Raw genomic sequence first — 23,597 nt, 5'->3', positions numbered from 1 at the left:
GTCGCGAGATTTTGGGCAGAACGCGAGATTTCCTATGTGACCAAGGGAACCGTGTTTTGTTGCTGGCAGGCATGACTTTCTAAACCGCTGTCTTGCTAGCACAGGAGCATCTTTTCAATTCGCATGGAGCTTCCAGAACCGATCAGAAGACGTTTAGGACACTTTTCCAGAACTGTGTTTGTTGATCAGAGTCGTACTCAACCATCTCCCGAAGATCATGTCACGTTTTTGGGGCACAGTGAGTGGAAACTTGCATGGATTGGTAACTGAAGCGCTAGCTAGCGCTTGTCTCAGCTAGTACTGTAGCTAGCTAAACAAGCCATTGCCACCCCATTATCCATAGGTACCAGGCAGATATTATTTACATCTGTTGGCCCGGCCGTGTATAGGTTATATACTAACTAGCTTACTAGCAAGTAGGATACGGAAAGAACGTGAACCCTATTGTTTTACGTTCCCAGACAGTGAGGTTGTCTCCAGCCTGCCTCTCCAGATGTCACTGTTCTTCAACATGTGTTTTTTCCCACTGTGGTGGATCAGTGAGGTGGTGATGCTGCACCTCAAGGTAACTCACCTCTAGAATTGAGATGCACGCATACTCTATGTACCTAACTGTAACCAGTATCTAAATAAACCCCTTTGCCTTTTTTCATATTGTTTCAGTATCCAGCCCTTCCTGACTACTATAAGTTCATCCTCATCACCATCCTCATCCTGATGACTCTTGTAGAGGCTATCAGACTCTACCTAGGCTATGCAGGAAATTTGCAAGAGAAGGTACACACACACACACACACACACACACACTTTCACCGTATCCTTAATTATTAAAGGGCGACTGCACTTCCTGATTTGGCCTCGTTTTAGATTTGGTTCATTAAGGAATTTTTGTGGCCTTGACTGAATTCAAAAGTGAGTTGGTTTCAGGGTATGGTTTAATAGAGTGGGTATAATATGTGGAACCTTCCAACAGGAATCTGTTAGAAACACTTTGTAAAGTACAAGGATTCCAACAAACAACGCATACAAAGTAGCATGATCAATTCACCTAGCTAACTAGCTGCCGAATAGGCATTAACTCACCACGTAGCTTATTCTTAATGTTTGTCCATAGGCTACAAGAGTGAGGACAGACATTTTTCGGAGTAAACGTGGTGAGTGAAAAAAAACGTAATTACATTGCCCACTCCCTACCCGGTATCTTAATCTGCCACTATACAACTTCATATGCGTTGTTTGTTGGCAACCTTGTTATTTACAACGTTTTTGGAACAGATTCCTGTTGAGACGGTCCACAAATTATACCGACCCGGTTTAATACGGGTGTCTCGTGTGTGTTAGGCAAATTATTAAGGCAATTTGCTTCATCCAGCTGGTGTGCAACCCTGGCAAAATTGGTTTGGATAGCTGTGCTTCTACATCTGCATTGCTTGCTGCTTGGGGTTTAGGCTGGGGTTCTGTATAGCACTTTGTTACATCGGCTGATGTAAAAAGGACTTTATAAATACATTTGATTGATTGTTTTGATAGCCTATTTCTGGGGCTAGTTAGGGACTGTCAATAAATTACTAATGTAAATGAGACGATGTTCATGTTGCACACCTTTTACTTTTCTCATTAAATGCTTTCAATATTTGTATATGAATTTCTACAATTTATAGTTGGAGATTTTTAAGTAATTGAAATTAGGAGCTATTGGAATTTTAACATATTGTCCCATGTACATTGTGTAATTTACAGATAGTCCCTAACTAGCCGCATAGGTATATCCAAAGTCAACCCAAACTTACCACAGGCATTACGATTTTTGATGATTACCTGTGTGCTGCCAGCTGTGAGCATGTGGGCAGGTTTGAAACAAACCCAATTTTCATTTACGTTTTGATGTAGTTGTGACCACAAGTGACTGACATGACCCTATTTACATTATGTAGTTAATTTTGACAGTAGACCTATATCAATACCACAGATTGTTTTCTAAATGAGAAGTTGTTTTTCATGGGCAGTTGCACTTTAAGCCATAGACCACCTCTGGGGTTGGCCCATGGTTGGAAAACATCTCAGAGGACTGGTCTTGGGTGATTGTTTACGGTCTCTCTCTCTCATGACAGGTCCCTGAGCTGGCTGGTTTCTGGCTCCTGAGTCTCCTGCTGCAGTTTCCTTTGATTCTGTTTCAGCTCTTCAACCAAGCCATTCTGATCCAACCTCTGGAGAGAGGGGTTCACTTCATTCTGGCCCTGTTCATACTCACTCAGGTGAGGTTGCATGCCTGTTGCCTGTTCTTACCATGGTAACTAGATTAGTGTCCAATTTGACCACATTGGGGTAATTTAAACCCTGGTTTATTTTCTCTGTCGTGTATAAAGGTTGTGTGTCTGGGGCCTCCCGAGTGGCGCAGCGGTCTAAGGCACTGCATCGTGGTGCTTGAGGCGCCACTACAGACCCGGGTTTGATCCCAGGCTGTGTCGCAGCCGGCCGCGACCGGGAGACCCATGAGGCGGCGCACAATTGGCCCAGCGTCATCCGGGTTAGGGGAGGGTTTGGCCAGCCGGGGTGTCCTTGTCCCATCGCGCTCTTGTGGCGGGACAGGCGCATGCACGCTGACTTCGGTCGCCAGCTGTTTGGTGCATCTGGCTTCCAGGTTAAGCAAGCAGTGTGTCAAGAAGCAGTGCGGACGCATGGTTCTCGACCTTTGCCTCTCCTGAGTCCGTACGGGAGTTGCAGCAATGGGACAAGACTGTAACTACCAATTTGGATATCACGGAGAAAAGGGGGTAAAAAAAAGTCTGTTCTAACAAAGTCCCTTTCTCTCTTAGGCCCTCTCTGGCTTTGTGGCTCTACGTGGGATGGTCAGACACACAGAGAGCCACTTCCACCTCAGACAGTTTGATGGGGTTCAGGAGCTGAGGGCAGCCTGACTGCTCTGCTGAGCTGACATGCAGAGACAGAGGTACTCGGGTGTAAATCTCCTATTGATGTTGATTATGAGAAATTTGAGTTGCTTAAGTGTATCTCAAGTTAGAATTCAGCTCTGTGTTTTCAGTGGACCATGTTCAGACATTAACACAATGTGTTTGTGCCTTGAGTGATCATTTTTTGGGGTTGTTGTACAGATGTGAAGACAATAAAGGTTTGGGTTTTTAGACGTATCTGTTTCACAATGTTTATGATACAATAACACCAAGTTTGAATTTTGAGAATGTAGTTCTCTAACAGATAATTTACTGCATAGATAGTGACTCAATCTGATTATGCCTTCAATCGATAAACAGAATATAATTGACACTGAAATGTATACAAAATATTATAAAGTTAAAAGGTTAAATAGGTTTACAACGACATGAAGACTCAATAAGAACACAATCAAGACAAAAAAATAAATGTAATTTCTAAAGCCATCTGAAAGGCAATGTGCTGTACATGTTAAGGCACGTTCAGACCGCACCTTAGATCAGGACTAAGAGCAGTGTTTGACTTGCAGGAGCTCACATTTAATTGAATATATCTATGCTAATAATATTGTTAAGTGTTTTTGCCAGGATCAGAAAGTTGATGTCTCGTTTGTGCACAGCAGTCTCTGTACAGGGGCAAGATCGAATTTCAAAAGTGAAACATTGTTTCCCATGTCGGATAGGCAGATATACTAACCATCACTGTTGGAAATCAAATGCAAGGCTAGTAGAAGCAAAAGGAAGTATTGTTAATAGATGTTTAATTGCTTATAACATTGGTTGCGTGTTGTTTGTCCGTTAACCAGGGCTTTGGAATACAAGTGTGAATCCTTAGCCCAGGGCTAACAAATGCTGAAACATAGGCTAAGCTATCTCAGGGCCAGTCAAGCCTGGGGCTAAGCTAGCCCGGGGCTAAGAACAATGCAGTGTGAAAAGACCTTTTATTGTCCCATGGTCAAAATAGTTGCAGAAACTCCCTCTAGTCTCCATCCATCTTCAAGGGTTCATATCAGCAGTCTGTCAAATTTGCCAATGTGTTTCCCTGCCTGGTTCTCAGCTCCAAAGGTGCTTTATTGTGAGGAGGGGCAGACCCTGACAGTCTGGTGACCATCCTCTCCTCCAGATCTGCCTTTTGTTAAGTTTGATGGGGTGGGGATGTTCAGAGTGCATCAACCTATTAAGAACAGGTTTGGGAGGTCAAGGCCCAGGTTGTTGTAAAACACCTTGAGACAAATGTACCTGTAACAGTATTTTAGTAACACTGCAAAACTATCAAGATGCAGTAGGGCTTGAAGGGTAATTGGCAGCCATACCTTCTCTGACTTCTCCTCCTGCCAGAGGGTCACATGGCCTATGACACCGATGCGAGTAGTGGGATGGGGGATCCAGGAGCGTACTGTCTTTAGAAATTAGGTTCTTGGGTAATGCACAAGCCACAATCAGTCTAAACAAATGAGGAAGAGTGAGCTTCTCTCTCATCCATACCTTCTCTCTCTCTTCTCTCTGACCACAGCTACCGTTGGCCAAGATTTTCTTTAACTCAATGAGATTCAAACCTTGTCATTGACGTTCTTGCTCATCGTGGGAGGGAAGATTCTCTCATGGAGCCATTGTGTGGCATCATCGCGGTTGGTACACGAAGACATTGTTCTTATGACTGTGACCGTGAAAATCCATACAGCACCACATCCCTCTCAGCCATCAGTTTTGGGTGCAATGACAAAAACAAGGACAGAGGGGAAACCATAGCAACAAGGTCAGAGAAGGCAGACTGAACATACAAACCTCTCTGTAGGTTAGAGAGGCATGACTCTCTCACATCTGTTTGAGTATCCTCCCACTTCCCCCCTCTCACCTATTGACCATGTTCCTGGTGTGCCAGACGCAGGGGAAGGAGTCCCTCAGCAGAGTCTTGTAGTTCCTGTTCAGGTCCCTGCCGGCCAGAGAGCAGTAGTAGTTCCCCACCACCACCCTGTCTGGGTTCAGCATAGGCATCACCTGCAGGTCCGCAAGAGAGCAACACAACAATCAACATCATGGGGTCTCTTTATGAGGTGTTTCTAATTCTGAATGGAAAACGAACATTTATCCCACATGGCAATCAAACACATAACTGAAATAGTTGGTTATTTTCAAAGATAAAAAGGCCCAAAGTGCATAAGTGACTTTAAACACAAAGATCTCCCTCAGCTGCCTGGTGTCGTCCGACTCCCAGCAGGAAGTCCAGGAATCCCTGCATCAACCAGGAGCTGTTGTTCTTCCTGGGTTGCACCCCGGCTGTCACCACCACCGCCTGCTTGGCACTCCTCTCCGCCCACCCTCCTCCCGTCAACGTCACTGTCAGCACATGTACAACGTTGCCGGCCAGGCTGCGGCAATGCACCCGCAGCTTGCAGTAGTCGGCGGTGGCCGAATTGGAGGTGAGGTGGCTGAGGTAGCACTGCAGGTGGGAGTAGGTGTTAAGGGTAGCAGTGGGCCAGATAGGTGTCTGTCATAGGGGAACTGGCAGGTCCAGGTGAGGGATAATAGTTGAGGGTAATAGTTTAGCACTTTGAGTCCATTCAGACTCATAATTCTGTACTGTATGCCTCTGGATCGTTCTATACAGTGTAGCGGTCAAAACAACATTGAGTGTTTGTGTTACAGCAAACAGTTCAGTGGTATGTACCTATGTACATTACCTATGTCCAAGGACCCTGCCTATGTCCAAGGACCCTGGGACTAAACACGGGCATAGACAGATTTTTTGGGGGGTGGATAGGCCTAGAAAAATTTGGATAGCCATTTTTCTACTTGTTTATTACATTTATTTTGCAATGTGCACCGTATATTATTTCGTAATACAATCGTTTTATACTAGTGCATAGTACTTGGAGCAACCTCGTTACATATACAAATAATTACATATCCCAGCATATTAAAATAAGATAGTAACTTTAGACCAGTTGCCAACTTGCCAACAACATAAAACTCATCTTCAGGCGCACTTTAATCTCGATGGGCAAACAAGTCTATATTTGATGTTACCATTTATACCACGGCGGGCAGTAGTACTATAAAAAGGTAGCTTACCTTTAGTAGACGTATCATAAGGCGTGACCTACATCACAAGGCGCAGACGGCGAAACTTTGAGTTGAATATGGGGATGATTTCATCATAATCCAATGTATCTGTCTGTTAACGCTCAAAACAGCAAACTGAAGTGGTTCAGTCGGGCGCTTGTCATTGATGTGCGAACACGTTTTTTATCCTAGTTGGTGTTGAGAAAAGTCTCTCCACACTGCGTGATGTCATTGGAAGTGTGACAGTGATCCTTAACATAGTTTATATTAGGGAAAATATCATCAGGGCAGCTGTCAAGTACACTCATTATGGAGGATACGTCACTCTTTCCCATGTTCATTTTGCAACTCAATTGCTGAATAAAAACAGTGAATTCAGCATCCTCAATTGATATTGCATAATGATCGCATGTGGTCTTCAGCTGCTCTTTAAGGCCGCAGGTTTGTGATTCTTTGGAAAAGGAGGCTGCCGCTTGCATGATCCCATGTGTCTCCTTGAAATATTGAGTTTAACTCGGTAATCTGTCTGTCTAGAATATTGTTCCAAAGTTGCCTCAGGTCACTGTCACTCTTGATGCTGGATGTTTTCCCTAATGAATTTGTGACTACACTGTCTGCCAATTTTACAGGCAGTTTTCGCTGCCGTGATGCGCTCACGTCCCAATTACTAATATCACGCTTAACCATCATCTCTTCAGTTAGCTTGAGAACTTTATCAAAGTCTCCCCCTGAGTTCTCTGAACGTAGAAAAGCTGCTTTTGAGGATTTCAATTAAACCAGTACAGTCCGTCACAGATAATGTAGAGCTTTGTAATCAGTTCATAGCAAAATCACTAGTGTCAAACTATTTACTAAACGTGACTAACAGGAATAAAAACGTATTGTTCTGGATTTCTTGTAAGAGGGCATCAGCTTCTAATTTGGTTTGTCCACAAGCCTCTGAAAAATCTGCAAGAACCTCAAAAATGACATCTAGCAGTAACAGCACTTTACTTACAGACCCTGATTTTGAACTCCACCGTACATCTGTGGATCTTTCTAGCTCGATACATGGTCTATCGGGATGCAACTCTTTCTGTACTTCTATGAATCCAGCATGTCTGTGGGATCCACTCATAAATGTGTGTAGCTGGTTTACTGTGTCAAAAGAAGTACTGACATGTCCCGACACTTTTGCCGCGGTGCACAGAACCAAATTCAAACGGTGGGAGTTGCAATGCACATATACCGCTTGCTTAAATGTTTGCTTTAGTAGGACATGTACCCCTCCCCTCATCTGTTCCCTGACATGACTGAAGCGCCATCGAAACAAAAACCCACACAGTGGGATCCCAAACTGTTATAGACCTATATCCATCCTGCCATGCCTTTCTTAAATCTTCAAAAGCCAAGTTAACAAACAAACTTTTGCACCCCAGTATCTCTACTTGCACATCATCATCTGCACATCTATCACTCCAGTGTTAATGCTAAATTGTAATTATTTACCTCTATAGCCTATATATTGCCTACCTCCCTACTCTTCTACATTTGCACACACTTTACATAGATTTTTCTATTGTGTTATTGACTGTATGTTTGTTTATGTGTAACTCTGTGTTGTTGTTTTTGTCGCACTGCTTTGCTTTATCTTGGCCAGGTCACAGTTGTAAATGAGAACTTGTTCTCAACTGGCATACCTGGTTAAATAAAGGTGAAATACAAAAAACAAATATGGACTTGGTCTTTTACCAAATAGGGCTAATTTCTGTGTACCACCCCTACCTTGTCACAACACAACCGATTGGCTCAAATGCATTAAGAAGGCAATACATTACACAAATTAACTTTTAACAAGGCACACCTGTTAATTTAAATGCATTCCAGGTGACTACTTCATGAAGCTGGTTGAGAGATTGCCAAGAGTGTGCAAAGCTGTCAAGACAAAGGGTGGCTACTTTGAAGAATCTCAAATATAAAATCTATTTTGATTTGTTAAACAATTTTTTGGTTACTACGTTTCCATATGTGTTATTTCATAGTTTTGATGTCTTCACTATTATCATACAATGTAGAAAATAGTAAAAATAAGAAAAACCCTGGAATGAGTAGGTGTGTCCAAACTTGTGACTGGTGCTGTATGTCTATATTTGGCCATAGTTGATCTACCCTGTTGAGAAAAACAAAGCCTTGTGGTGCTGGCAGACACTAATAATAAGAGACTTTACTGTAACTAGCAGAGGCATTCAACAGAGATCTAATCTGGTATTTTGGGATGACAGGCCTTTAAGAGATGACTCAACTGACACCATCCTCTGTGTCTTTTGATGAAGGTATTTCCTGAAACATCCAACGGGTGAACTGGATTGCCTTAAACAACTGGATTACACTGCTGTATCACATCCAAGAGAAACACAACCCAGCATTGGAAAAGCTGGGGAATCACTTGCTATGTAAGATACAAGGCTTACCAGCCTTCTTGCTCATAGGTCATTCCAATGTGCCCATGCCACAAACTCCACGCTTAACACTTTTTAATCACAAATGCAATTTGAACTTTTAAGTAACCATACAGCCATACAGATGAAGAGAAAATAAGGAATAGTTAATATTACTAACTAAGCTTAAAATAGCTTTAGTCACTATATTGACCCATTTTCCCTTTGTAGCATGTCCATATTGTGGCTGTGATCTTACATAGCCTCCCGCCAGGGTCCTGCTCCTCATCCTCCATGTCGGAGTCATTACTGTCAGGGGAGTTGGTGTCTGGGTGGAGGCAGCCGGGGTGGTGGAAATCCTTCCATCTCCTTTGGCTAGAGGTTGCCTTGGAAATAATTATCTCTGCTTGAGGGGTGTATGTAAACATGTTATTGTATGTTAAAACTGGCTGTTATGGCAAGAGTAGCAGTAGCACAATCTCATTTACCATGTGAAAGTACTGTATAAAAGGTCACAATGACATCTTTGTTTGTTGGGGTAAGATTGATTCCCTTGAATGGATTAATTTGCATGATCATTTGCCAGAGAGTGGAATGCTGTAGGTCAGCATCGTTCAGGTCTCACACAGGGACATTTCTGTAAACAAATGATGCAAGGCAAGCCTCTTGAGTTTCCAGTAATTGTGTCAGGTTGCCAAGTGCCAACCTCCAGTAAAGAGTCCAACCTAAATTAAATGCATGTCCCTGTCCTCTTTCTCAAGATGTGGCCAATTTAAACAACAAGAATACATGTTTTAATTAAGAAAGAAAAATGAACGAATCTTATGAAATTTAATTTGTGGTCTTATGCTTCCATCTATTGCAAATATTTTGCACTACCTTAAACAATGTGTTGATCAGACCATCAAAGCCTTATTCTAAAATGTATTACATAGTTTTTTCCCTCATCAATCTACACAGAATACCCCATAATGAGAAAGCAACAACAGTTTTTTAGAAAAACTGAAATATCATATTTACATAAGTATTCAGACCCTTTACTCGGCACTCTGTTGAAGCACCTCTGGCAGCAATTACAGCCTCGAGTCTTCTTGGGTATGATGCTACAATCTTGGCACACCTGTATTTGGGGAGTTTCTCCCATTCTTCTCTGCAGATCCTCTCAAGCTCTGTCAGGCTGGATGGGGAGCATCGCTGCACAGCTATTTTCAGGTCTCTCCAGAGATGTTCGATCGGGTTCAAGTCCGGGCTCTGGCTGGGCAACTCAAGGACATTCAGAGACTTGTCCCGAAGCCACTCCTGCGCTGTCTTGGCTGTGTGCTTAGTGTCGTTGTCCTGTTGGAAGGTGAACCTTCACCTCAGTCTGAGGTCCTGAGCGCTCTGGAGCAGGTTTTCATCAAGGAACTCTCTGTACTTTGCTCTGTTCATCTTTTCCTCAATCCTGACTAGTCTCCCAGTCCCTGCCGCTGAAAAACATCCCCACAGCATGATGCTGCCCCACCACGCTTCACCATAGGGATGGTGTTGGCCATGTGATGTGCGGTGCCTGGTTTCCTCCAGGCCTGACGCTTGACATTCAGGCCAGAGTTCAATCTTGGTTTCATCAGACCAGAGAATCTTGTTTCTCATGGTCTGAGAGTCCTTTAGGTGCCTTTTGGCAAACTCCAAGCGGGCTGTCATGTGCCGTTTACTGAGGAATGGCTTCTGTCTGGCCACTCTACCATAAAGGCCTGATTGGTGGAGTGCTGCAGAGATGGTTGTCCTTCTGGAAGGTTCTCCCATCTCCACAGAGGAGCTCTGGAGCTCTGTCAGAGTGACCATCTGGGTTCTTGGAACTTCCCTGACCAAGGCCCTTCTCCCCTAGTTGCTCAGTTTGGCCGGACGGCCAGCTCTAGGAAGAGTCTCGGTGGTTCTAAACTTCTTCCATTCAAGAATGATGGAGGCCACTGTGTTCTTGGCGACCTTCAATGCTGCAGAAATGTTTTGGTACCCTTCCCCAGATCTGTGCCTCGACACAATCCTTTCTCTTGAGTTCTACGGACAATTCCTTCTGCCTCATGGCTTGGTTTTTCCTCTGACATGCACTGTCCACTGTGGGACCTTATTTTGACAGATTGGTGCCTTTTCAAATCATGTCCAATTAATTGAATTTACCACAGGTGGACTCCAATCAAGTTGTATTAACATCTCAAGGATGATCAATGGAAACACGATGCATCTGAGCTCAATTTTGAGTCTCATAGTAAATGGTCTGAACACTTATGTAAATAAAATATTTTTATTTTTAATACATTTGCAAAAAAACGAATAAAAAAATATTTTTGCTTTGCCATTATGGGGTATTGTGTGTAGATTGATGAAGAAAAATGTTTATTTACTAAATTCTATTATACGGCTGTAATGTAACAAAATTTGGAAAAAGGGAAGGGGTCTGAATACTTTCCAAATGCACTGCATAGCCAAGTTCACTGAATAAGTGTACAGTAATCCTTACTGAAGTAGTAATTACTCAGAATGGCAAAATATCAGATATTTGTTAGTTAATTTTATTACTTACAAACATAAAATAGCTATTTACAGCATAACAATTAACAATACAATTGATGGTCCATATGCTCGTAAACAAAAAACATCATACATTTAGTTAATTATTAAAAAACACAATTTCTTAAGATGGGTAACATTATCTGCCAAAGTAACACCTTAAAGCGGCAATCAGCAGTTGAAACAATACCAAAGTCAAATCAAATGTTATTTGTCACCTGCGCCGAATACAACAGGTAGACCTTACAGTGAAATGCTTACTTACAAGCCCTTAACCAACAATGCAGTTTAAAAAATATGAATAAGAAATAAAAGAAGAGCAGCAATACAATAATAAAAGCAAGAATATTTTCAGCGGGTACCGGTACAGAGTCAATGTGCGGGGGGACTGGTTAGTCAAGGAAATTGAGGTAATATGTACATGTAGGTAGAGTTATTAAAGTGACTATGCATAGATAATAACAGAGAGTAGGCAATGCAAATAGTCTGGGTAGCCATTTTATTAGTTGTTCAGGAGTCTTATGGCTTGGGGGTAGAAGCTGTTTAGAAGCCTCTTGGACCTAGACTTGGTGCTCCGGTACTGCATGCCATGCAGTAGCACAGAGAACAGTCTATGACTAGGGTGGCTGGAGTCTTTGACAATTTTTAGGGTCTTCCTCTGACACCGCCTGGTATAGAGGTCCTGGATGGCAGGAAGTTTGTCCCCAGAGATGTACTGGGCCGTACGCACTACCTTTTGTAGTCCCTTACGGTCGGAGGCCGAGCAGTTGCCATACCAGGCAGTGATGCAACCAGTCAGGATGCTCTCGATGGTGCAGCTGTAGAACCTTTTGAGGATCTGAGGACCCATGCCAAATCCTTTCAATCTCCTGAGGGGGAATAGGTTTTGTCGTGCCCTCACGACTGTCCAGAAAGTGGTCTCCCGCCACTGTTTTGGTAAAGCTGGGATGGGGCTGGAGAAATGTAACCACTAGAATGGATAGACAGAGTTATGGATGCAAGGACTGACCATCCATGGTATAAAAATTATATTTGGAACCATGTTTAGAGGCTTTCCAGTGTTTGTTTACATTCACTTTACTTACAAACATTGGAGTAAAACAAGCTTGTATTTTGGGTTCAGATAGGGAATGACAGTTGAACTAAGCTCATGAGGCATTTATTCTTCTAGAATCAATGGGTAAATATCATTCATTTATAAGTAAAAACATGGATGCAGATACAAAAATGGATGTAGCAACTACTGATTGTCCTTTAACATATACACAGACACTGTAAATTAACTTTTTAATAACATAAATCTGGTAGTTCTCAAAAGAGCCTTTGCTTTGCTGAGCAGTTCGCTTTCACAAGTGTGCTACCTGCCTGCCAGGCCATCACTTTACTAACTTTATTGTCCCCATGGGGAAATTTTGTTGCAGCATCATGTACATGTTTAAAATGGCATATAAATACAGTAGAAAACAAATTGACAATACAGCATTCATAACAGTTACATAGCAACAAAAATAGACTAGCTCGCTGGCCTTACTGGGTCGATAGGAACATTAGCCTGAGCTATGATTGTCTAGTTCTGTTTTTCCTGCCGAGGGGTGCCCTGTACCTGCACCTAGAGCGGAGTAGTTCAAAGTCCGGGTACAGGGGGTTGCTTGGGTCTAAAATATTTTTGTGAGAATTGAGGAGGGCCTTGACCTTAAAGATCTCATCCATGCCTGTCTGTTTGACTCCTAGTACCTTGCTTGCTGTGGGGATAATCCTTCTCAGCATATTTCTCTGGCTGACAGTGGCATTGCCAAACCAACAAAAAATACAAAAAGTTAAAATACTCTCAATGAAAGATTTGTCAAACAGAGTCAGTATAGTACAGTCTACATTAAAAGATCCCAGCTTTTTAAGAAAGTACAGTCTCTTTTGACTCTTTTTGTAGATCAGGTCTATACATTCACTCCACTGAAGCTTATTGTCCAAGAGGACACCCAGATATTTGTATTCCTATACAATCTCTGTTCTGACCTCTGATAGATGTTGCAGAGGTAGGTGTTGTACACTTCCTGAAGTCAATGCACATCTCTTTGGTCTTGTTGGTATTGAAGACCAAGTGAGAATCGCCACTACGCTCTACAAAGTCATTTAGGACCGGGCCATGGTGTTCCTCGTCATTGTGCAACAGGCTGATCAAGACAGTGTCATCAGCAAACTTAACGAGGTGTCTATCAGGATGGGAAATATTACAACTATTAGTGTAGCTACAGGAGTGGGGACAAAACACATCCCTGTGGAGCCTGTGATGGTGGTGAGTATGTTCGACACGTGGGGACCTACTTTGACCCACTGTGACCTCTGGCTCAGGAAGTCCAACAGCCACAAAACCAGCCCCCTATTAAAGGAGAAGTCCCTTATGAGTCTCTGACAATGTAAGGCTGGATTGTATTAAAGGCAGAAGAAAAGTCAACAAACAGAACCCTGACATGGGACTAGCCATGGATTTAATCCCTTGCCAGGCCACCCTTGAGTTTCCTGAGAGGGTCCTCTCCACCCTTTGCTTGTATGCCTCCTTGTCCACCAGTATCTGTCTTTTGATCTCACGTTGTACATCTCTTAAAGCCTGTCAATTACCCTCAGCATAAACTGCCATCTACCTATTAAGTAGTTATTTTAGATTTGTTGATACCCAAGGCTTCTTGTTAGGGAATATTTTACCGGTTTTATTAGGCACAACTGACAACACAGATGTTTACATAATGAACTCACAGATGTTGTTTCAGACTAAGATCAGAGCTGCTGTCCTCATACCTCCCACATAAATTAGTACAGTCAAAACAACCTTGGAGACAAGTGATACTATTGTCGTTCCAGATCTGGACAGTTTTAAATGTAGGTTTCTCCCTCTCCAGCAGCCGACAGTAGGTTGGCCTGAGGTAGACCACATTGTGGTCTGATGTCCCCAGAGGAGGTCTAGTGGTGGCAGAGAACGCCTTTGGTATTGTCCCATATCACAAATCAAGAGTCTTATTTTTCCTAGTATGACATTTCATAATACTGGTGGTACGTGAGCAGGACCTTGTGCAAAGTACAGTTGTTAAAATCTCCTAAAATAAATATGGGTGCGTCGGGGGAGATGGATTTCAGTTTCTGTGACAGATTATATATAATCTCTGATACCTTTGCTATATTAGCTTTTGGTTGAATGTACACAACGGTAATAAACATTTCAGAGAACTCACGGGGCAGATAGTAGGGTCACAATGACACAGAAAGCAGTTCAAGTAGAGGAGTAGACTTGTGAAAAATTAAAATGTTAGTTATTGCCACACTTTCACATAGATGCCAATTATAAACCACAAATTGTAGAACACAAAAAAGGCAAATAGTAGCGGATAAATTATCAGCTGGTTAAATAAAAGACTGCTCTTAGACTGCAATTGTTTTGGGGAATTAGGGCTATGTCTGTCTATTTCGCAAAATTTTTCACAATGTGTATCTTTAGATTTTTTTGAGCCAGACACCATTTTAACTAGGAGAATATCAGAGAGATTAAAGTAGATGTCACGTGTCAAATTTGATGGATGCCCTTAAGTCCGGCTGTCAAAATTTGATTGATGACCCTAAGTCCTGTTGTAGGAGGCCTGCACATATTTGGGCTTCCGGTCAGGACATCCTGGCAGGGGTGGGGGTCTTTGGGTTGAGTAAGTGTCAAGCTGTCAATGTCCTAAATCAAAAAAATCATGATTTATGACCCTATGTAATGATTGATGACCCAATGGCGTGTAGAAGGGGGGCATGCACATATTTGGGCTTCAGGTCAGGACATCCTGATGGTTAGGGGGGCTTTTGGGTAAGTAAGTGACCAGGTGTCAGGTCAACCTGTTCCTGGATGTCTAGTGTTGGGGGTTGTTAATGAACATTTCAAAGAGGCTGGCTTTGCAGAAGCCTTATAAAGCCCCAGAACAATGTATGTTTAAGACTGTACAAGATAAACCCCCTGAATATTAAACAAAAATGACACATATGCCAATTTATGGTATGTTATGCTCGGCTTGTCATGAACCCAGTGACCAAAGCATTGAGGAAGTTCTGTGTGAAGCTCCAGAATGTTTTAAAGGATTTTGGGTACGAGTGAGGGCCACATGTCTTACATATTCCAGCCGGAGGCTGGTTCACTCTTAGCGCAGTCTGTCCCTGAGAAAAAAAGAAAAAAAAACTTGCGGAAAAAGCCATGTGCGCGCGTTTGTGTGCGGGAGTGTGCTGTAGTGGCTGTGTGTGTGTGTGTTTCAAAAACAGAGAAAAAGGGGTGGGGTGTGTGTTCAAAAAAGCCCATGCATCTGCGCTCAAGGCTCTCTCTCTCTCTCTCTCTCTCTCAGTAAATGTTTTATCAACAGTTATAGAAATATTAAACAAGCCTTAGTTCAAAACATAATTTAGGTTTTAGGGTCTAATGTAGCAACCAATACGTGTCAAATATGGGCCACAGTCAATCATGACAGCCTCTTTATGAAAGGCCTTTACTTATGACTTAAACAGATTCATTTTCTACACATCTTATTCATTAATGCTGGGGGATAAATCAGGTGTTTCTAGGTGGGCTTAAACAAATCTACAGTGAAACAAAAGTATACATTTTACACATATGTTTATTGACTTTTAAAAAGACCACAGTAACATGACAGATATAGTGGAGATGCATGCTACACAAATCTGCTAGTGGATATTCAATGTACAACAGGGGTCTTCTGTAACAAGCAATACGTGTTAAATATGGGGCCACAGTCAATCATGACAGCCTCTTTAGGAAAGGCCTTTACTTATGACTTAAACAGATTCATTTTCTACACAGCTTATTCATTAATGCTGTGGGATAAATCAGGTGTTTCTAGGTGGGCTTAAACAAATCTACAGTGAAACAAAAGTGTACATTTTACACATATGTTTATTGACTTTTAAAAAGACCACGGTAACATGACAGATATAGTGGAGATGCATGCTACACAAATCTGCTAGTGGATATTCAATGTACAACAATAGTCTTAGGTAACAAGCAATACGTGTTAAATATGGGCCACAGTCAATCATGACAGCCTCTTTATGAAAGGCCTTTACTTATGACTTAAACAGATTATTTTTCTACCCATCTTATTCATTAAAGCTGTGGGCATAACCTAGGATTTACATGCCGGACGGATTATCTACCCATGGAGGGAAAATTTACGGAGCTTTGAGGGAGTGTGCAAGCGTCTTAGCGATCGGATAATGGTCAGGGCTAACCAGACCTCTGGATCTGTAAGAAAGGCATCGTAAAAGACCTTAATTATGAACGGTTATAAACTGTATGTACTAAATATTTTGAATTAAATAAATAGTTTTAAAAGCAGAATCTCACCATGTAAGGAACTCGTTAGTTTGTTCACTCTTAGCGCAGTCTGTCCCTGAGAAAAGAAAAAAAAACTTGCGGAATGCGCGCGTGTGTGTGCATGCGTGTGCTGTAGTGGATGTGTGTGTGTTTCAAAAACAGAGAAAAAGGGGTGGGGTGTGTGTTCAAAAATGCCCATGCATCTGCGCTCAAGACTCTCTCGCTCTCTCTCTCTCTATGCATGGGGGTCGTTTGAAACCAAGGTTTACACTATCCGGCAAAACAGATGCCTACCCCCCCCCCCCAACAAAAATATTGTGTCTTACGCCTCCTAAACACAAAGGCCTTTCAAAAACTAATTGTTAGGTGGGCTAAAAAGTCATTCAGCCCAGCGATGTCGAGACCTCCCCACCCCAGCATCTAGATGCTAGCCCCCCGGAGATTTTAGAATATCAAAAGGTACCTAATGTTTAGACACCCCCCAATACCATGTGTTTGAACCAAATACCATGTGTTTGAACCAAATACCTTAGGCTTCAAAGATAGCTGGGGTCTAGTCCTAAAAAAAAAAAAACGACACCCCCGGCTCTGTAAACTCATTCCGTACTATCACGACTTTTGAGCCAAGGCCGCAAACTTCTCAACGAGTCTAATGAAACAGATAGTTTCCCACTGTTAGCATCGTTTTTAGCGCAGTTACACACATGCAGGACAGCAGAATTGTTATCGGACTGACCCGTTAAAAAGATAATCTGGGAAACCATCCTAATGGATCTTTCGGAAGGTGAGTTCGTGAAATAAATATATATATATTTATATTATATATTATATTTATATTTGTATATCAGATTTAGGATGCGGGGACTTGTTTGAACATTGTGAATGTTATAATAATATTAAACAGGAGTTATAGGGGTTTTAACCGATGACAACAATGATTATTTTATTTAAGTCAAATACACATATTCATGTAATTTAAAACGTTCGCAGGATATGCAACATTAAGCCAACTGCATCCCGGGGATAAAGGATATGGAACCGCCTTCGTTAGAAAGGAATTCCGAAGAGCAACGGATGGACACAGAATTTTACGAGATATCTATATGTCAACTGTATGTATTTTTTATGATAAAATGTACACCCGAAATCGAAAATCATACAACCCTGGAGGACATGATCGAAACGGAAGGGGTACCCCCGGAACATGAAGAGTAAAACATTGAATTCGGAAGATTTCCCCGCTTCAAATTACATTTCGGAGGTCTCTGATTTGCGGTTGTTTGTGATGGGCAGAAAACAGGTTAAGGAAAACTCCGAGGCTGAAACAACATTCAGTCATGCTATTCTAAAACAGGAAGACAACGATTTTTACAGATATTCAGAAACAGATGGACAATAATTATCATTATAATTTGTTTTTTAAATATATTTTTTAGGCCATATGTTAAATGGACGTATTCGTATAAGTTAAAATGTATCTATTTCGTATAAATACATGTTAACATTATCTAACGTATGTATGATACCCCGAGGCTACAGGGCATAATGGATTTGGAACCGACAGATTTAGATCGGGATTCTCAGAAGCAAACTGCGTCAGGTCCTTTACGTGGCCCATTCACTAATACACTATTTTCGGCGTAAGTCCCCCTCCCCCCCGACTAAGGAAGAGCAGATGAAACAGAGACAATTCTGCGGGCTTGTACTGAATGAAGGCCTTAACCGAACTCCAAACACAAGCCAGCAGCCCAGGACAGATAAAACGATAGTGGGTGAATCTTTCCTTCCTCATGGAACTTTTTTGAAGGGGATGTGAATATTAGAGGTGATGTTTGTATATATATTATCTAAGAATGATTGGTATTAATTCTAGGCATTTACATGTATGTTTTTAAAAATGAAGGCTATTTATACAATGAAACATTGTTTTTATTCATACTGTTTGTAAACAATAGCTTCTGCCCCCTTAGGGTCTACTTGAACCGCTTATTAAATCAGACCTCTCAGACCAGAAAGATTGATTAGAAACCATGGCCGACTATATTCAATCTGTGATTAGAAATGATAATTAGAAGCTATGACAAAACTATGATCAAACTAGGGTAATAAACTATGAACAACTATGAAGACAGGGCTGTATGTGTGTGAATGATGAGCTATTATTTAAGTGTGTAATATTACTCTCTCTCTCTCTCTCTCTGTCAGGCTATGAAAAAGACAAGAGATAGGACATTGACTCCTGAGTGTTGATAGGTCTTAGATTTTTATAGACAGGGTATCTGTAAAACACAATGTGACAACTATTGAAGATGCAAAAAGGGGTTTTCAGAAATATATTTGGTTGACAGATTTGTATTATTATAAAAAGTAATATAAAAAAGGATTAGAATCTTTAGTATTATTATGTTACATGCGAGACATACCCAGAAATGTCAGCGTAGACAACTTACAAGAATGTGTTTACCAGGCCGTGATGAAAACATTTTAAAGGAGCTTTAATTCAAACATGCAAAGATATATATTTGATACAATTACCAACGTTAAAAACATTTGTTACAATATCGCAAATAATGTTTCTCGAACTAACACACTGTAGAGTTTCCTATTTACTAAAGAACAATAACTAAGACAAAACACAAAAAGTTGTAATACAATCAGTATACATGTCATTATATATGGAAAACAGGTACATTTTGAAAGATTATGCTGTTGATGTGATTTTTTAAAATTCATTTCTCAATTTAGGATAATACGGTTTATTTTATACTTTACTTAAATTGTATTATTTATCTTGCCTCATACCAGGCTAATACACTACCAAGCCATGCAAACAGCTAGGGACTTAACCCAGAACAGTTGGGGGTCTTTTTTTTTGGAACAATAAATGATCACGAATACCAATAGGCGTGATTTGATCCTCAAACCTATCAAGACATCCTATAATGCACAGACATATGCAAAACCATAAAACTCTGACAAGAAAACAATGCAAAATCTTAACATGACTACATGCACTGCCATATTTTTTTTTAGTTACCATCCACCAATGGTTGAATTTGGTACTTTTTTCTATGTAGATGCACCGAGCCTCCAAGTGGATGGAGACATACAACAGGCTAAATTTAAACGACCCAAGTATGTGAAAAGCTGGGGGTCAAAGGTATTTTTTATGTTTGGTTTTGGTTACAACCAACAGGGCTTCCTAACATTCGACATAACTAGGAAGCCTTATGCGGGAGATTAGAACTCAAAAGTAATAGGGGGTAAGAAAGATCATAAAGGTAATTTCATATTTCGGTTTAGGGGGTTAATAACTTTAGGGAAAACAATATTCACACTATGTGTATTATAAACATGTTAGAGAGCCAACACATCATGATGTAACAGGGCTGAGTGGCGATTCAAAGTACAACAGGAGGCTTCTGTAAACTGCAATACGTGTTAAATATGTTCTACATACAGCCAAGACTGAGTGGTTTCACAAACTCCCTTTAAAGGTTTTGTAAGAAAATAATATAAAGATGCTGCTTCTTACATAGAAATGGGTCAGGCCTCTTGCTCAATAGCACAAAGCAGATCATTCAATCAATTGTCTTACTGGTTCTAGACTATGTTGAAGTAATCTAAATTAAATGCAGCGGTCACTTCATTAAAAACTTTAGATGCATTTGACCGTAGATCGCTATGTTTTATAAGGGGTACATGTTCAGTACACATCCATGCATTCTCTATTATAAAGTAGGCTGTCCTTTGAGGTCATGTAGGTCAATTTGTTGCTCTCTTTGCCTTTATACATCTAATTGACCTACTGTAAACTCCCTCAGGTGTAAACATCTACAATAATCATTAGACATACGAGTCAGAGTTATCATACCCAGTGTCAGGGTTTGCTAACTCTGGAAATTCCTTTGGTTTGTACAGGGTTAGGTAAATCAACTCTTTGCCCCCCCTTACATGGGGGAATAATCGCCAAGCTACTCTAAACGTTGATGTTTTTGGTGTCTCTAGGTTAATCTCTAGACTGTTGAATGAGGCCTGTTACTACTTTCTTACAAAACCTTTAAAGGGAGTTTGTGAAACCACTCAGTCTTGGCTGTATGTAGAACATATTTAACACGTATTGCAGTTTACAGAAGCCTCCTGTTGTACTTTGAATCGCCACTCAGCCCTGTTACATCATGATGTGTTGGCTCTCTAACATGTTTATAATACACATAGTGTGAATATTGTTTTCCCTAAAGTTATTAACCCCCTAAACCGAAATATGAAATTACCTTTATGATCTTTCTTACCCCCTATTACTTTTGAGTTCTAATCTCCCGCATAAGGCTTCCTAGTTATGTCGAATGTTAGGAAGCCCTGTTGGTTGTAACCAAAACCAAACATAAAAAATACCTTTGACCCCCAGCTTTTCACATACTTGGGTCGTTTAAATTTAGCCTGTTGTATGTCTCCATCCACTTGGAGGCTCGGTGCATCTACATAGAAAAAAGTACCAAATTCAACCATTGGTGGATGGTAACTAAAAAAAAATATGGCAGTGCATGTAGTCATGTTAAGATTTTGCATTGTTTTCTTGTCAGAGTTTTATGGTTTTGCATATGTCTGTGCATTATAGGATGTCTTGATAGGTTTGAGGATCAAATCACGCCTATTGGTATTCGTGATCATTTATTGTTCCAAAAAAAAAGACCCCCAACTGTTCTGGGTTAAGTCCCTAGCTGTTTGCATGGCTTGGTAGTGTATTAGCCTGGTATGAGGCAAGATAAATAATACAATTTAAGTAAAGTATAAAATAAACCGTATTATCCTAAATTGAGAAATGAATTTTAAAAAATCACATCAACAGCATAATCTTTCAAAATGTACCTGTTTTCCATATATAATGACATGTATACTGATTGTATTACAACTTTTTGTGTTTTGTCTTAGTTATTGTTCTTTAGTAAATAGGAAACTCTACAGTGTGTTAGTTCGAGAAACATTATTTGCGATATTGTAACAAATGTTTTTAACGTTGGTAATTGTATCAAATATATATCTTTGCATGTTTGAATTAAAGCTCCTTTAAAATGTTTTCATCACGGCCTGGTAAACACATTCTTGTAAGTTGTCTACGCTGACATTTCTGGGTATGTCTCGCATGTAACATAATAATACTAAAGATTCTAATCCTTTTTTATATTACTTTTTATAATAATACAAATCTGTCAACCAAATATATTTCTGAAAACCCCTTTTTGCATCTTCAATAGTTGTCACATTGTGTTTTACAGATACCCTGTCTATAAAAATCTAAGACCTATCAACACTCAGGAGTCAATGTCCTATCTCTTGTCTTTTTCATAGCCTGACAGAGAGAGAGAGAGAGAGAGTAATATTACACACTTAAATAATAGCTCATCATTCACACACATACAGCCCTGTCTTCATAGTTGTTCATAGTTTATTACCCTAGTTTGATCATAGTTTTGTCATAGCTTCTAATTATCATTTCTAATCACAGATTGAATATAGTCGGCCATGGTTTCTAATCAATCTTTCTGGTCTGAGAGGTCTGATTTAATAAGCGGTTCAAGTAGACCCTAAGGGGGCAGAAGCTATTGTTTACAAACAGTATGAATAAAAACAATGTTTCATTGTATAAATAGCCTTCATTTTTAAAAACATACATGTAAATGCCTAGAATTAATACCAATCATTCTTAGATAATATATATACAAACATCACCTCTAATATTCACATCCCCTTCAAAAAAGTTCCATGAGGAAGGAAAGATTCACCCACTATCGTTTTATCTGTCCTGGGCTGCTGGCTTGTGTTTGGAGTTCGGTTAAGGCCTTCATTCAGTACAAGCCCGCAGAATTGTCTCTGTTTCATCTGCTCTTCCTTAGTCGGGGGGGAGGGGGACTTACGCCGAAAATAGTGTATTAGTGAATGGGCCACGTAAAGGACCTGACGCAGTTTGCTTCTGAGAATCCCGATCTAAATCTGTCGGTTCCAAATCCATTATGCCCTGTAGCCTCGGGGTATCATACATACGTTAGATAATGTTAACATGTATTTATACGAAATAGATACATTTTAACTTATACGAATACGTCCATTTAACATATGGCCTAAAAAATATATTTAAAAAACAAATTATAATGATAATTATTGTCCATCTGTTTCTGAATATCTGTAAAAATTGTTGTCTTCCTGTTTTAGAATAGCATGACTGAATGTTGTTTCAGCCTCGGAGTTTTCCTTAACCTGTTTTCTGCCCATCACAAACAACCGCAAATCAGAGACCTCCGAAATGTAATTTGAAGCGGGGAAATCTTCCGAATTCAATGTTTTACTCTTCATGTTCCGGGGGTACCCCTTCCGTTTCGATCATGTCCTCCAGGGTTGTATGATTTTCGATTTCGGGTGTACATTTTATCATAAAAAATACATACAGTTGACATATAGATATCTCGTAAAATTCTGTGTCCATCCGTTGCTCTTCGGAATTCCTTTCTAACGAAGGCGGTTCCATATCCTTTATCCCCGGGATGCAGTTGGCTTAATGTTGCATATCCTGCGAACGTTTTAAATTACATGAATATGTGCATTTGACTTAAATAAAATAATCATTGTTGTCATCGGTTAAAACCCCTATAACTCCTGTTTAATATTATTATAACATTCACAATGTTCAAACAAGTCCCCGCATCCTAAATCTGATATACAAATATAAATATAATATATAATATAAATATATATATATTTATTTCACGAACTCACCTTCCGAAAGATCCATTAGGATGGTTTCCCAGATTATCTTTTTAACGGGTCAGTCCGATAACAATTCTGCTGTCCTGCATGTGTGTAACTGCGCTAAAAACGATGCTAACAGTGGGAAACTATCTGTTTCATTAGACTCGTTGAGAAGTTTGCGGCCTTGGCTCAAAAGTCGTGATAGTACGGAATGAGTTTACAGAGCCGGGGGTGTCGTTTTTTTTTTTTTAGGACTAGACCCCAGCTATCTTTGAAGCCTAAGGTATTTGGTTCAAACACATGGTATTTGGTTCAAACACATGGTATTGGGGGGTGTCTAAACATTAGGTACCTTTTGATATTCTAAAATCTCCGGGGGGCTAGCATCTAGATGCTGGGGTGGGGAGGTCTCGACATCGCTGGGCTGAATGACTTTTTAGCCCACCTAACAATTAGTTTTTGAAAGGCCTTTGTGTTTAGGAGGCGTAAGACACAATATTTTTGTTGGGGGGGGGGGGGGGGGGGGGGTAG

The 23,597-nt window shown here is 40.6% G+C and overlaps 1 protein-coding gene, 2 long non-coding RNA genes and 1 pseudogene across 4 annotated transcripts; 2 read left to right on the top strand and 2 right to left on the bottom strand.

The window, feature by feature from the left end:
* The first annotated feature begins 23 nt into the window (after positions 1 to 23).
* Positions 24 to 9,166, top strand: tmem17 (transmembrane protein 17). 2 transcript variants are annotated; one of them, XM_055933782.1, is made up of 6 exons: positions 24 to 238; positions 462 to 565; positions 664 to 777; positions 2,112 to 2,255; positions 2,817 to 2,950; positions 8,327 to 9,166. In XM_055933782.1, exons 1-5 carry the CDS (start codon positions 124 to 126, stop codon positions 2,916 to 2,918), a joined length of 579 nt encoding a protein of 192 aa, XP_055789757.1. In that variant the 5' UTR covers positions 24 to 123; the 3' UTR covers positions 2,919 to 2,950; positions 8,327 to 9,166. The 2 variants fall into 2 exon arrangements, with proteins under 2 accessions (XP_055789757.1, XP_055789758.1); XM_055933783.1 differs by lacking the exon at positions 8,327 to 9,166 and adding an exon at positions 4,465 to 7,726.
* LOC129862967 (cytosolic carboxypeptidase 2-like) lies at positions 4,803 to 5,522 on the bottom strand (annotated as a pseudogene).
* Positions 9,167 to 15,588: 6,422 nt separating the features above from the next.
* LOC129862291 (uncharacterized) lies at positions 15,589 to 16,602 on the bottom strand. Its single transcript, XR_008760747.1, has 2 exons — positions 16,353 to 16,602; positions 15,589 to 16,275 (listed from the first exon to the last, which is right to left on the bottom strand). It is a non-coding gene; the product is annotated as an uncharacterized LOC129862291 (long non-coding RNA).
* Positions 16,603 to 16,677: 75 nt separating this feature from the next.
* LOC129862288 (uncharacterized) lies at positions 16,678 to 18,449 on the top strand. The gene is made up of 2 exons (XR_008760746.1): positions 16,678 to 17,106; positions 17,313 to 18,449. It is a non-coding gene; the product is annotated as an uncharacterized LOC129862288 (long non-coding RNA).
* The last annotated feature ends 5,148 nt before the right edge of the window (positions 18,450 to 23,597 follow it).

This window comes from Salvelinus fontinalis, chromosome 9, assembly GCF_029448725.1.
Source record: "Salvelinus fontinalis isolate EN_2023a chromosome 9, ASM2944872v1, whole genome shotgun sequence".
In the NCBI taxonomy this organism is placed as follows: domain Eukaryota; kingdom Metazoa; phylum Chordata; class Actinopteri; order Salmoniformes; family Salmonidae; genus Salvelinus; species Salvelinus fontinalis.
The sequence above is the reverse complement of the archived record's forward strand: the minus strand, read 5'-3'. Positions and strand labels throughout refer to the sequence as shown.